We start from the raw sequence: 16,269 nt of genomic DNA on the forward strand, positions 1-16,269 counted from the left end.
ATCAACTTCGTGTACACCAAACCCACTGACATTAAACATTTTTTATTTTTTTATTTCATTGCATTGAAATAAAAAATGAAATTGTTTTAAGTTACACAAAGAAAAAAATAGTTAAAAAATTATTTAAAATCCATCAGTAAATTCACTTAAAACTGTTTTATATATTTTTATGATATGCGGAATGACTCTTATTTGAATAACTGAGATAAACAAAAATTGCGTGTATATAATCCCTTTTCTCTCAGATTTGTATAGTAACACATAAATAACTTAATCAGGCACAAATCACATTTTACTCCATTTATGATACCCTGACTTGTACTTTTGTTATAAATTTTACCATACCAAACTTACGACCTAGTATATACCGTTTAAACGATTGTGTCTTGTAAGTACGATCTACTATCTTACATAAATGACTTAATACCTAGCAGCTTGTTCTACTTACAATCAAAGGACTTGTATATTGTGTCGTAAATAAAACAAAGCTAATGTTACTTGTACATCTTTTTCTCATAATAAAATTTTACTACTTTGACCGATTGATTAATTAACTCGTTCTGCCACCGCGACTTGCACTGTGGTTCGTTCATTTTTACGTCTTCGTATCTTGTACATGTACATACAACATTACTCCTAAGATTTACTTTATGTATATAAACATGTAAATTATAAAATAATATCTTATTATTTCGAGTTGTTATTTTATGTACGATGACTTAGATTATGTCCTTTGTACGACGTACTCATGATCAGGCTATAAAGACTTATTTTATTGCTGTAAAGACTACGTATCTCGTATGTAAGACCTATTACTTTCCACGTATGACTTAACTACGTAATGATATCAACAAGCAGCAATTTGTTTTTGTAAATATCCTGGAAAAAATAGAAAAAAATGAGATTGGAAAGTAAAATTAGTTTAAAATGTAATTATTTAAAAGAAAAGACATCATAATCAGCGATCACAATAATTCATGGTATCTTTTTGTTCTTGAGAACATTTATATAAAACCACTTTTTCAAAACCATTTTGTATTCATAAAGGCGAATCGAAGGAGAGATAAATACTTAATCATAATTTGAAATGCATATGAGAAGTCAAAATGATATACACAAATTTGAGGAAAAGGTATTTTGAAGAAACATATATTTATAACTCTTGTTTAACGAGAGCAAGAGTTGACAGATAGATTTACATCATTTGACAAATTATGCCTGGAAGGGTTGATATATTTACAGCATTAATGATTATATTGAGTGCCTTAATATTTCGTATCGACTGAAGAGACATTTTTCATTTGACTCAAAATTTATCAAAAGTGATTTACAAAACATCTTTTTATGTTTTGCTTAAATGCTATGTCTGAATTTATCTTTTCTGAAAAATGATGTTAACTAAGACCTTTTTAATCATGTGTTTTAAATTATAAATGAAAAACTATAACACACTCACTATAAACTTTGAAGGCATACACGGATAAAGTGAAACCGAATAATCAATTTAGTACAATTGATGTTAATTCAAGACATGATAATTGAGACATTAAGTATTTTTAAAATCAGCATGCCTTAACAAATCCTATAGGTGTGTTACAGGTAGAGGTGATATTTTTGTAAGGCGTCATCTAGCAATTTGATAAAGATATCAATTATTTTTATCAAATTGCTAGATGACGCCATACAAAAATATCACCTCTACCTGTAACACACCTTTAGGATTTGTTAAGGCATGCTGATTTTAAGGATCAGGTAATTACACTGAGAGAATGTACACAGTGATTGTTTTCAATAGAGCAGTAGGACAGACATACGAACCTGACATTTATTTATATCATTCCTGACCTGCTTCTGTGTTTGATTTGCATCGATTTGGAATATTGTGATTACACTGACGTCACTAATGACCATCATAGACGGTTAACGGACTAGCGATATATGTATTTGATTAGCATGTACTTTCTGTATACCTGTGCCTGTTTTCAATATGATGAGAAATAAATTGCAATCAGCACTACAAATACAAGCGCCGTATTTGGTAAAGAAAGATGGAAGAATAAATTCAAAGATGATTTTATATCCTTATTTTCTTTTATAAGTCCGTCTTTTTGCTTCCTTATGGTGTATTAAATATTGATATAAGAGATTAGATGGCTCTCTTATATCCGACAAGGATGGTTAATCTTCAAGCCTACAGTTTGATGAAACATCGTTTTAAACCCACATACTTTTGGTTTACGTTCGTATCAGATAAAGAAATATCTCTCTCCTGTGACAAATAAAGAATGAAGCTCTCAGGTTACAATCCGGATGTTGACTATGTTAAGTCTGACAGCTGCTAGAGTGGAGTTGTCTTAAAAGATATCAGTAACGTGACAATGGCGACAATTGTCCTTTGTTCCTTTGTCGATCAGACATCAATGTTATGACAGACACATTTTGTGTCATTCTTTCTAGTTTTTTTAAGCAGAAAGTCGAAGTTTTTTTTTCCGAAGTCGAAGTTTGTTTTTCTGATCAGAACTTGTTTGCCGTGGTACTTTCATATTTTCAATTTTTTTTACATAAATATTGAACAATTATCGATGGAACTTGACATTAAGCATAAGTAAAAACGTTTGCAACAGTGGTTGCAAAAGGAGACACTCTATACTTTATACTCTTACTGATATGTGGATGTATATATTGCATTTAAATCAAGGCATTAAGGTTTGGGATCGGAGTTCAATAGTCATCTGTTATGAAAATGGATTTTTAAAACGGTGATGTGTTCAAAAGCACGTAAATGAGGGCGTCTATCAACCAAAAAGGGATTTAAAGTTTGAGTTAAGAAATGAGTAAATAATTTAATAAAATTGCAACTACGTTTGCAAAAAACAAATGGGAATATAATGTGAATTAGCAAAAAGTAATAAATAAGCAACTTAGTGAATACATATAAGTTAAGAAAGAAAGCTGCAAGTAAAGTGGAACATTTTTTTGTTTTGGATGATTTAATTATTTTATGAATAAAAGAATTAAAATCCATAGGTTATTTTCTAATTCCATTCTATTCTAATTGATCAACAGATTTCGTGTACATATACACCTATTTATTGATACATGCGAGTTTTACAAATATATTATTTGAGTTTGACTTTTAGAAATATAGAAGTGTAGGAAAATTGAAATAATCTTTTCAAAATATTGGTAAAATCGAAAAAATCAAAATACATTTCCTACGTGTATATTTTTTTCCTTGTGTAATGTTAATATCACTGATAATCCGAAGATTAATCAAAGGAAATTTTTCAAAATAAGAGAAAGACGACAAAAAGTATAATAAATTAATAGATATATGCAAATATCCGTCCCTCAGTTATGTAAATTAAAGAAAAATTGATATGTTGTTATAATATAAATCAATAATGGTTGTTTAATATTCACAATATTAATTTGTGTACTTGAAAAATAATATTTAAACCAACAGTGTTCATAATTATCAGACAGGAAGATCTATTTAAACAAATTGATCAATAAACACATTGTTCTTTTTGCGTTACTATATACATATCTCTCACGATTCTCACCCATGTTTATGACTTGTTATAAACGTAACCCCTTTAATTCAAAAAACCTTGATTTGGTATTTTATTAGGATACTGTAAAGTCATTTTATTAGGCGAGGACTTAATTAGACGATCCCGCTGTTTTATATCAAATCGCGAGAATATAAAATCACGAACGCCAGATATTTATCTTTATTTATTATAGTTCTTAACTTTAAGAAAATAATATTAAGATTTCAAAATCTGCAAACTTAAGGGTTGATCCCGTAATTTTACGAGAAAAGTAATTCCTCGCATTTGATTAGGAAACTAAAGTATTAAACGCAATGATAACTTTCAATTTGTCCAAAATTAGTGATTGCCTAGTTTTTTAGTGTCTATCCACCTTTTTATGGACAGGCATTTTTTATGCTTGTTTTTACCAATGTCTATAGTAGGGGGTATGTCAGGTATTTTGTTTGTACATTGTTGCATAATATTTACTAGTCCTTTGCCCTTATATCTTGTGCTTTGTGTTGATTTTTATTTTCCATATGTGTGCATTATTAATGGGGTCATGATTGCATTCAGCACCACATGTCTTATTACTATGTAACTTATTTATAAATGCCCCCTGCTTTGTATATATTTTTTTCGTCATTTACTAAATAAATTACATTTTTCATTTTTACACATGTGTTCTGTTTTATGTCTGCTAGGCCAAAAATCAAGCTCAGCCTCTTTGTCAAGGTTTAAAAGCAAAGAAACTAAAATGCTTTCATTTTCTCAATAGTACAACTGGTAAATCAGTTTTTGTAATTTGGTGGGTTTTTTTTAAATTTTTGGTTACAGACAGCACCTTCAGTAGTTTGCGCAAACACATGCATGTACGTATATGTATGTTAATAGATCTGAAGAATGATAAATACTAGTACTGTATACGGGGAAATATTCGTCCCCGTTTTTCCCATTTCGCCCTCGTTGCCAGCGGGCAAATTATAGACTAGGAAAATATCAATGTTACAAGTTATTTCTTTGGTACCCGAGCTTGTCTTTAAATTCTAAAGAGGGGAAAACTGTCTGCAAGTGTAGAAGGGCGAAAATAACGAGGAGAAAATAACTTTTTATAAACTAAAGCAAACCAGAAAAATCAGACCATATTTAAACAGATTATGCGATTTCTGATATTATTAACAAAATACATTTGTTTCAAAATCAAACTAAACGATTTTTTTAAAAATACAAATTCACAAATTACTCAAATTTGCAATTCAAAAGATAAAAACAAACTTGAACTACTTGAAATAATTATTCTTAAATATTTAATTACTTTACGGGTGTACGATTTTAAAAATCTTGATATGCTTAGGAGTACCGTTTTGTTGAGAAAAAAAGAAGAAAGTTTAAGCTCAACTGAGACAAAAGTGCAATAGACCAATCCACACTTTACAAAAGTTATGTCCCTTGCTGCCATCTTTGAGGAAAAAATCATATATTTCTCACAATAGCCTTTGAACTTTAGAGTGTTGTAACTTTGTCATTTGACAATAGAAATCCGTTTCCGCTGTGAATTTTGATTGCCCACAGTTGGGGCAACACACAAATTGAAGGAAGAAATTAAATTCAAAGAGATTTTTTTCACAGGACGCCCAAATATTTGGTTGAATAAAGAAGGGAAAATTTGTTTTTCCCTTTTGACCTTTGGGTTGATCCCCCAAAGGGGAACAACTTTTGCAAAGTGTGGATTGGACTATTAGGCTTTGATTATCAAAATTTGTCCTTTGCCGATCGCTGTCGCTGTCGTCATTGCCTTTAACTTTTCACATTTTTTTTTTTTTCCTTTGGGATCCTGAACATTTTTTCGACGATCGCAATAAGTCGGGTCCTCATACAATGATAGAGAATTAATGAATACTTAAAACATAAAGAACATGGGAAATTCGCAGATATTTTTTTAACCAAATTTTGCCATTTTTTAAAATTAAAGTTTGTGTTCAAATAATATATATATATATATATATATATATATATATATATATATATATATATATATATATATATATATATATATATATATATATATATATATATATATAAGAAATACATCTGTTCATCAGGAGACAATTGAAACTGGTTACAACGTGATTAAGCGTTGTATTTTTATACGTATAAACACAATCTGATATCTTTTCCAGCACAGGTATGTAAAACTCTAAAATAAACAGACCATAATTGCATCAATTTTTACATACCACCATTACATAATTCGTAAACGAGCAATGAAATTTCTGAAATATCTGCTTTATCCATCCCTACATATACCTCGTAAATATCATTTAATTATCTCAGTATTGCAGAGTAAGCTATTTTATGTGTTGAAAGAAATCAATGAAATAGCGTACAAATACATTTCAGAGAGCACCCAGAGTAGTTTGCGTTATTTACAGAGGAAGCATGCATCATCCGGGTAACTTCGATCTTACCTTTGGTTGGAATGTTAAAATGATCATCTTTATTTTTAAAAGATAAAAATAGGGGGAAATGAATGCTAAGCTGCCAGACATAAAGGATATGTGACATATCTAAAACTGATGAATTGTTTAAACGTGCAGAGACAGAAATACGGTTTTTGTAAAATCATCAGCTTAAAAGGAAGGTTTGACAAGCCAATATTTCGCATTTAAGCTCTCGAATAGATGGCCTTGAATATAATTTGTAATAAATAACATGATTTGGTATTTCTCATTTGATATCCATGTAGTTGATTTATTTTAATTTGGTTTTGTCAACTGTAGTGTAAATGGCATAGTTTATATTTAATTGTAATCTTGCTTTGGTTTTTGGTTTATTTTTTATTGGAAAGCAGAGCAAGTGCATTGGCTTAAAGTATAGACCACATTCGGATTTGTACGCGCTGCACTCAATTTGTTTGCACGACCTGGTGTGGTATAGGACTGACGGTATCCAAAAATAAGCATTCAATGCCTAAATGTGCGAATGTTTTTGACATAATTATTATTTGCGTCATCGAGCAATATCACAGCTTATTTCTGTGTTTTCCCTAGGTCGACTATAAAGTTATCACCTTTGTCTGCTCCGCATACGTCATATATATTAGATTTCATGAATTAGGACTATCTGTCAATAGTAAATGATATACGTTTAACGAACCAATAAATCCCATTATAATATGGTACAGAGAATACCATGACAATACATGTGTTCAATATATGTATGAGGTTTGAATACCATTTCGACATCATATGGTCTGTTGTTCACATAACACAATTTGGCCATGCGCCATGACCTCAGATTTTGAATATTCCGGGATAAGCGGAATTAAATTTAGTATATTGATTTAAAGTTCATTAGAATTATTGCAAAGGTATCTCTAACTTTGGTGATTATTTGGCACTAAGTACAACAGCAATGACAGAAATCTTCGTTGTGTTTTTTTTTAATTTACCCATGCATTAAAGAATCAGAGGCAATAATTATCAAGGTCGGTGTATTATAAGTTTTAAAACTAGCTTCAGAGTTTTAAATGAATCAACGGGTAATGAGATCATTTTCAACTGTTTCTTCAGTCAGAATTATATAGATAACTGACAATTAATTAAAGTACTATACTGTCTAATACTGTAATACTGAATACCGTACTTTAGTGTAGTTAAAACAATTGAATACTATAATAGTCACGTTTTAGACAGAACCAAGAACCACAGTTTTGCTATTTCATTAGCCTTGTCAGTCTTATAGAATGGTTTCCGAAAAGCATTATTCGAACGATATCATTTTTTCAGACCGAGAGTAAACCCCACGTACACCGCAAAAGTTAACTCGAAGTTAACATGTAGTTGGGGTCCGTTCTGGTGTTAGGTTGGGTCCGGTTGGTACCTTCAAGTTTTTTCCAATCAAAATGTCTGACATCGTGTAGAGAAGATTGTAAAGTTATTTCACATCAACACAAAGTAAATGTAAGTCACTAGATTGTTTTATTGCTTAGTTTTAGTAAAATAATGTCATCTAATTTGTTTTACATGTAATTTCGTATGTTAATAAAAGAAATGTGTTGTACATCCCACCTATAATAAAAACAATCATAATGGTAAAATATGAAGTATTGTTTTCATTTTTTACGTACATGGTACATTATACAGATTCTAAAATATTTATACCATCACCATGCTGAAAACTGACATGAACTGTGTTAAATAGCTAGGGCTTTAATTGCTTTTTTGTCTCTTTCATTTTTTTTAGTAAAACAGAGGAGACGATGAATAATTAGATTATTTTTCAGAAAGACAATTCTTCGCCTGATGATCGTCTGATTTGTTATGTGTACTGTATCTCCAAGGGAATGTTAGCGGCCTCGACCTCAGCATCAACAGCCTCACTCTGAGCTACTTTTAACCAGTTTTTCCAGTCGCCAGCTTCACCTGAAATTATGTTAATGTAAGACACATCAGCAGTTTTAAAAATACTTAGTTAGATTATCAGAAAGCTATAAAACAGGGCCATTTTCAATCTGTCGTTACTTTATAACAATAATTTTAAAACAATGTACCATAGTCAAATCCACACTTTGCAAAAGTTGTTCCCCTTTTAGGGTCAACTCAAAGGTCAAAAGGGAAAAAACAACTCTTCCCTTCTTTATGCAACCAAATATTTGGGCGACCTGTGAAGAAATCTCTTGGAATTTAGTTTATTCCTTCAATGTGCGAGTTGCCTCAACTTGGGGCAATACAATTCAAAGCGGAAACGGATTTCTAATGTCAAATGACGAAGTTACAACCCTCTAAACTACAAAGGCTACTGTGAGAAATATATGGGTTTTTCCCCAAAGATGGCGGCCAAGGGACATAACTTTTGTTAAGTGTGGATTGGTCTATATATTCCATTCCATTCCGCTTTGCTTATTTCAACAATCACTCATTGACAACCCAAAGATAAAATCACTATCGCCTCTTCGACCCAAAACCCCCAATGCTCCATACAAATAACAAAAGCAAACGTAAAGAAAAAATAAGCCAAGAAAAATTCACATTACTTTCGCTTCAAATCAATTATATAGGTCTCTGTATATGTAATATCTGCAATCCTGCGTGTACCTGGGGAAAATGGTCGATATTTTCTAATGTATTACCTTTTCTGTACATAATATGTTTGTCCCTAACATCTGTCACCATGCGCATGTTTTCTGGAATGTTGTTGTTCTTAAATTTGGACATAGTTTGAAATTCACATTTGTTTGCTATTTCCTCTATCAATTCTGCACTGGGCTTAAGTTCTAGGAAGTCAGCAATCATTTTAACATGGGCTTTTAGGTCCTGGAAAGAAAACAATGTTTTGTAGAATGTTTTGTAGTCATAAGGGCTTCATTGTGTGCAAGAATAAAGCACTGAAAAGTAAATATATAGCTTAAATTGACAGTATCTTTTGAAATGTTTCTGGTTGCATTAAAATAGATGTTACAACTCTAAAACATGTAATGATAATGCAACCCTTCAGATGAGACTTGTTTCAACCTACTTTCTTCATCTTCTCGTAGCAAATGTTTAAAATGGGGTATGTAGGATTCTCATCTTTGAAATCTGACCAAGCCTTCACAAACTTTGTCCAAAGGCCACCAGGCACTGAAAGGCAGAAATTGAAAATTAGATATTTTTCGAACAATACGTCTTGTCGATTTAACTAATCAATAAATCTTTGAAGATAAACCTGCTTTATGGATTATTGCATTCGACCTTATAGAGCGCTGTTTTAAGACAAATAAAATCAATGAAACTTAAACGCACTAGAGGAAACAGTTTTTGTTTTACATTCATTTAACAGTTAGGAGAACTTCCGGTAACAATAGTCGTAGGTTCTACTTTTAAAAGAACAAGTGCATGTATTTTTAAACCATGCTCTCTCTCTCTCTCTCTCTCTCTCTCTCTCTCTCTCTCTCTCTCTCTCTCTCTCTCTCTCTCGCTCGATCGATCGATCGATCGATCGGTAGATAAATATGTTGTTTAGCTTACACTGGTCTGTGATATATAATTCGAAAAACACATCGAATTCCATGTCTTGCATCATAGCCCCATCTTTGGTTTTCTTGATGAAATTAAAAAACGAGACAATCACGTCTTTGGGATTCCTGTATATGTGAACGAGTTTACAGCGCTTTTGAATAGCATTTTTGGGCATGTGTCGGGGCAGGAGATGCGCTACTAGAACACCATCGGGCACCTGCATGAGTTTTTCTGCTGGCAACATGCCAACCAAAGGTGGGACGTGTTTAGTAAACTCAGCTCTATTGTTTCTCAGCATGTCCACAATTTCATAGCACCAGTGGGTTCCTATAGATAGAAATGATAAGCTATTTAAAAATAAATGCTATTAAATGACGTGAAAATGTAGAAGAAAAAGTTTTATAGATATGTTGAGAACATTTTGTTAAACGATTGCAAGAACATCAAAATTCTAATACGGTGAAAAATCGTCACACGCCAAAAAAAAAGAAAAAGAAAAGTTTTTGTCAATGATTATAAATATTTCAAAAAATAACGGAAATAAATTAAGTTTTCGCATGAATTTGAAATTATCTCAGAGGGAGTTACCGTATACTGTTTCTTGTAACTTATCAAAATCTGATGAATAAAGTCAAGTCAATGTAACGAAACGTCACTTAGCTACTTACCAGATTTTGGATATGACACAACAAAAACATCGCTTTCCTTTAACGTTGCTTCGTTCAGTGCTTTCAGGCTATTCAATACGTTGCCAAAGACATTTACTGGAAAGCGGGCTCCTTCATACTCAACAACTCGAAATACAACTTTTCCATCGGGATCTTTAACTTCTTTCTCAGTCATTGTTATAAAATGATTGATACTGTAAGTTTTTTATGCTGAAAACGAAATAAATTATGTTATGAGCTCAAGAACGGCGATACAATATATCACATTATATCACAACTTTAATCAAAATCATTATGCATTTTAATTCCAACGTTAACCTAAAATAAGAAAAGGAAAAAATTCCCAGCTATTGTGTTACTATCATCAGGTCTCATTGACCCTCTGATATTATTTTTATTATACATAATTTTAATGTAATATATCATTTCTAAAACTTACGCAAAAATAGTTCTTTTTGGTTAAATGCTTTTTACTACAATTCTCAACTAAGTCTCTGTTTAACTAGTGTCAAGCGTTTACAATATCTTTTATTCAATAAATAAGACACGATAAGAAGTTAGGTACATGTATATTAACACCATTCAATGCCACGAGGAATTTCGGATGATTTGCTAACAAACAACTTTTACGGAGTCACATGACAATCAATTAAGAAAGCCTTTTGATGTCCCCTTTACTCAATTGCTGTCAGGATTACGGATTAGCGCTGCTTTTGTTTAGTCCACGCTACATCCCTCCTTTCGGGTATGAGGCCCCCGACAGGGAAATTATTGTGTTTTCTTTTTAACTTTAATATTGTAAACCTATCGTGAACCCTACCGTGACCAAGAGGAATTTTTGCATCAAAGCCCACCGCGTCACTTTTGCTGGACGCTTCCTAAATAAAAGACGTTTTCTTCATATTTCAACTCTTCGTCATATTTTACAGGTAGGCAATATTTTACTTACTCTTTAATTATTTTCGTATTGTACGTTTTTATAATCTCAGGTTTATGTGTTCAATTCTACTTAATTTCTATTACACATCAATATAAGTTTGTGCTTTATTTTATGTGATTTTTCTTTGTTCTTGTTGCATGTAGATTAGTCATTTTCATATATAGATCCCGTTGTATGCTGTTGAAATGCGTAAATGTACAAAAGTAATTTAGTATCGATTGAAAAATTATCTTATTTGAAAATCTAACATTACTTTGGCTAGATTTATCTGAATATTTGAATTACTCTTTTTATTATTTTTATGCAACACTTTTCCCGAAATTTATGTGTCACATGGCCATTTCTAAATTTAGTCTCGGATTTGCTTCCGCCCGAATTGAAAATGGTTTGACTTAAGGAAAACATTGTTAATCTGCAAATACATTTGATAACTAAATGGCATAAAGATGTAAGTTGATAACTACATATTTTTACTGTAATTCATTTAGGGATTTATTGTCATTGCATACTTTATGATTCTGATTGAGGGTTTTATGACAATAGACATGTACAGTGATGCTGTGTGTGCTTTCATTAAGCATTAATGATTTCAATTCTTTTATTTGTTTTAACTCCATAAGTGAAAGTCCAGAATCAAAATCTATTTCATCTTTATTCAAACATATCTTTCGATTCAAATCATGAATATAAATTGAGAACATGTAGTTTGAAATTATGCAAATAAGACCCTATGTTTATGTCTGCTCCTTCATAATTTGTGTACCTTATCATGGCCAAGTGAAGTTCTCTACCATTAAAGTCAATTCTCCCCACTAAAGTTAATCTCCCCATTTGATTATAAGCATTTATACTTTATGTGGTTTTTATACTTTTGTTTATTTTTATTGATGTTTGCACATGTAGGTCATATGATTAATTTTACATAATGTGGTCATTGATATTTTATATCATCTGTTGCACTATTTTTACATGTGCAAAGACTCATTGTTTATAATCTTATGATCTATATGTCATGACTTTTGCTGGACGCTTCCTAAATAAAAGACGTTTTCTTCAGATTTCAACTCTTGGCCATATTTTACAGGTCAACTTTAATTATTATATCTCAACCCAAAATTCCAATATGACATTACCTTGCTCTGTGTACAACAGATAGATATTAGTTTTTCTAATTGTCTATTATTTGAAGAAGCATCCCATATACTTTATAATTATAGGTCGTATAAAAATATTTTAATCCTTATATATTGGGGTGGTTCTTTCCCCTCCCCTCCTTCACAACGCCACAAAAATTGACTCCTGTACATTTTGAAAAGTAAACAGAAAATAAAGGAAAAGAGAACACCCTATTTCATAAAACTGTCCCCATTAAGAGAGAGAGACAGAGAGAGAGAGAGACAGACAGAGAGACAGACAGACAGACAGACAGACAGACAGACAGACAGACAGACAGAGAGAGAGAGAGAGAGAGAGAGAGAGAGAGAGTTGGGGTTAAGTTTACATTACATCGCTATAAGATTTTATATCTGATATGTCTATAAGCCTTAGACATCTCGGTTCCAACCTCACCCTTCTTGATCCGCGCATGAACTGAATTAACTGGAGCAAAAAGACGGTATTCAACTAACGTTCCTCTACCATCTAATCTCTCGCCAACTGTGTATATATAACCCAAATAAATCCATTTCGTACTTTTAAACGTCCAACTATTATTTAAAGATGAACTGCATTTTTACTGTGTCAACATTTTTCAAGTATTTGATTTAAGTAATCTTATCTAAAATTCAGTGTGCCAGGCCTATTGATTGTTGGACGCACATGGATACATGTCTATTTCATCTATCGATTGATCAGATTTAACATAAGTATTCATTGATTATTCACCTATAATTTTTAAACACTTTATTGACGCCAAACCTACCAACTCATACTTACAGAAACTAGAGAAAAATGAACATTTAATCACATAACTTCAGTGCTGAGGTTATCATAATTATATAGAGCGTGTCTCGATTTTTGTACGTGATCGTATACAATGCTTAGAATGGCAGAACAAATAATGCAAAATAAGAAGTGTAAAGAAGTGCTTACCCTGTAGTTGGCGAAATGATACACGTTGATGGTTTCTTTTTTTTAACGTCTGAAGGAGTCCGAGAGTTAATAAATATATATAACTAACTTTCGTTCTATTTTCTCAACTCTATGGATGAATCAATTTGGGTCATTCACGTGGCTCATTTATTTTGAAAAGGAGACAGTAAACTTATTGATATTCACATATTCTTTTTGAATTATTATACTTACATCAGAAAAACCACACCAAAAACGGTCTAATTACTCAACTTTGTACTAGCTTTGTAATAATTATTTTTGAAGAAACGACACGGTTCTATCCTACAATATCAGCTATTGTTAAACATCCCCATATATTTACATTATCCAGTGTCTTTGCCTGTGATAACACTACGTATCGATTTTGTACTATATAACTCATAATACAAATGACGCCAAATTGAGGCGCCAGCGGGGTTTGTTTATTTATATTTAAATATTTTATCGTACGATGGCCTAAAATTATATAAATAGGAATAATAAGGAATCATTCTTTGAATATTATGAGGTGATAATTTCGGTCGGGGCGTGATCAAATCTATCATAAAGCCCTTCGGGCTTTATTGGATTTGATCACGCCCTGACCAAAATTATCACCTCATAATACTCAAAGAATGATTCCTTATTCCTTATTTTAAACTAAAACTTCAAAATTATACAATCATTTCTTCCTTTTTCTGAAATGCGTTCTGTTATTCGATAATTAATTTTTTTTCAGATAAATAGACTAAAACTTTAGGTACCTTGTTTTGGTTCCTGAAAGGAACAAAACGTACGTCGTATCGGTTGGTTTCAGAAATAATTTTGAGCGACCAGTATAGAAAGAACTTCAAGACTAAAGTGATAATATGTAAACATCTTTCAATGTTTATCAATCACACCTATAGACGTTTTCTTATTTTTATTTGAAGTTAATGTTTAATAAATCTATAAGTACATGTACATTTTAAAAATTACAAAATGACGCTAAACTTTATCTCAGTTTACTCATACGTTACAATATCCATCCCTCCTAAGTTGTACCCGGTTGAATGGTTTAATGGTGTGTTGAAACGGGATTGCTGTGTTTACGTACAATTGCAAACAACCATGTTGTTATGTATAATACAAGGGTTGGTCCAAAAGTAATGTCACAGTATGCACCGCGCTTCTCATTGGCGCTGTATTGTATAAAATGATACATCAAACCTTTTCTTATCAAAATCAAAATTAAAATTAAAATTGTGATTAAAATTCGTTGAACACTAATTAAGATATTGATGTTTATAGCATGATATATAAGTGACATCGCCGCGTCATGAAAGTTTTTTTTAAGGTTTGCATTTATGAATAAATTATATGCTTCAATATTTGAAAAAACCCGAAACAACACAATATTTTGAAACAAAATTTATTATAAACTTTTTCTGTTTTAAAAAACTAGGGACCGTTACGGTCCATTTCGGGTATCTAAGCAATGCCTTTTGTCTCTAGATCAAGTATAAAAAGGTTGGACATGCGTATAGTGATACGATGCATTTTTGCTTTGATGGATAGAAATCACTAGAAATTGTACTGGAATTGATATATCAAAATAAAATTAAGAGCGAATTCACAGGATATCCTTAATGTGGTTCCAATCTCTAATAAAAGCATAAGTCATGTTAATAAATAAATTAGATAGACAGAAGATACACGCTCTGAAGGAAAGTTAAAGCTGGGTTCTTACGTCAATGGCTATTTTCTAAAGCTACGTTCATGACTATATGAAGAGACATGTACCTCGACCAACCGATCGCACATTAAATAATCCAATATTCTACTTCATTGATTACAAAACGAGTAATTAGTTACATAATGAAAAAAATGTTTTAAAAAAATGTAAATAGAGCATCGTGGCAAATTTGTATAGAGTACTAAATTATGCAATTCTGCCAGAAGGCCCAAGATTTAGAAATGACGTCACTAGCGTGCGGTGACTATCTTTACCTCACGCTCTACAAAATATTTTATCTTCACATATATTTATAATAATGCATTAAACTTATCAGATCTGAATTGAATTAGGTAGGTATCTCAAAGCACGTATTTTTCTCACTTCACGCGGATTTTCGACGATTTATCGCATCTTTGACATTACTTTGAGATCAACCCTCGTACATTTACTTACATGGTTCTTTACACTCTTTAGCATTGTACATGTTAGTAAATAATTTTTTTTCATTCACACGAAGCATCATATTGTATGTCCTTTTACAATCTATGGAAATGGCAATCCGAGGATCATGATCTGAGCATTAATCCATCTTCACTGTTAAGATTGTTTTAGTGATCTTTAGAAAATCTGTTTTCTGGTAGTAATGGCTTTTAAGTGCAGTGTAAACCTATTAAACATGATTCCTATATGAGAACGAAGACAAGATAGTTTAAATATTTAAGAGTCAAAATGAGGATGGCAAAGATGTATAGCGCAGTTAGTATACGATCTCGCATACAAAATAGCGGTTTTGCAAACATCGAACTTTTTCAATAGCATACAAATTTTAGAATAAATGTAATTAAAGAAACACAAATTATAGTTATCAGATCAGATAATTCCTTATTATTTTATACGACTCATAAACATCTTCAGGTTTTGTAGGGACCATAAAAGAAAATAATATGCAATAAAAAGGTGGATGGTTGAGTATTTGAACCATATTAAACCAAGGAAATCCGATTAAAATTACGTTCTACAGGTGCCCGTAATGCTCGGTTACATTGAATTATTTGTGTTCAACGTGGCCTTTTTACTGAACATTTGACAGGTTAGTAAGTGACATTTCCAATGAATTCATGTATGTAGCTACATATATTGCGAAGATGCGAGGAAATTAAATTTGCACAATTTTACAAGTTCAAAGCCTTAATAATAACTGAGAGCGTGTGCTTCGTGATCACGCGTGCGCTAGGCTGCGGATTTTTCCGGTCCTCGCTGCCGTGGCTGATCGTAGGGCGGGAATGATAAAGTGACTGTAAGTTTAACAAGTTCG

General features: G+C 31.8%; 1 protein-coding gene across 1 annotated transcript; it reads right to left on the reverse strand.

Annotated features, from left to right (window-relative positions):
* Positions 1-7,539: 7,539 nt before the first annotated feature.
* Positions 7,540-13,359, reverse strand: LOC105335073 (sulfotransferase 1B1). Its single transcript, XM_034449186.2, has 6 exons — positions 13,238-13,359; positions 10,207-10,416; positions 9,548-9,865; positions 9,057-9,160; positions 8,671-8,854; positions 7,540-7,963 (listed from the first exon to the last, which is right to left on the reverse strand). Exons 2-6 carry the CDS (start codon positions 10,379-10,381, stop codon positions 7,860-7,862), a joined length of 885 nt encoding a protein of 294 aa, XP_034305077.2. The 5' UTR covers positions 10,382-10,416; positions 13,238-13,359; the 3' UTR covers positions 7,540-7,859.
* Positions 13,360-16,269: the final 2,910 nt, after the last annotated feature.

This window comes from Magallana gigas, chromosome 4, assembly GCF_963853765.1.
Source record: "Magallana gigas chromosome 4, xbMagGiga1.1, whole genome shotgun sequence".
In the NCBI taxonomy this organism is placed as follows: domain Eukaryota; kingdom Metazoa; phylum Mollusca; class Bivalvia; order Ostreida; family Ostreidae; genus Magallana; species Magallana gigas.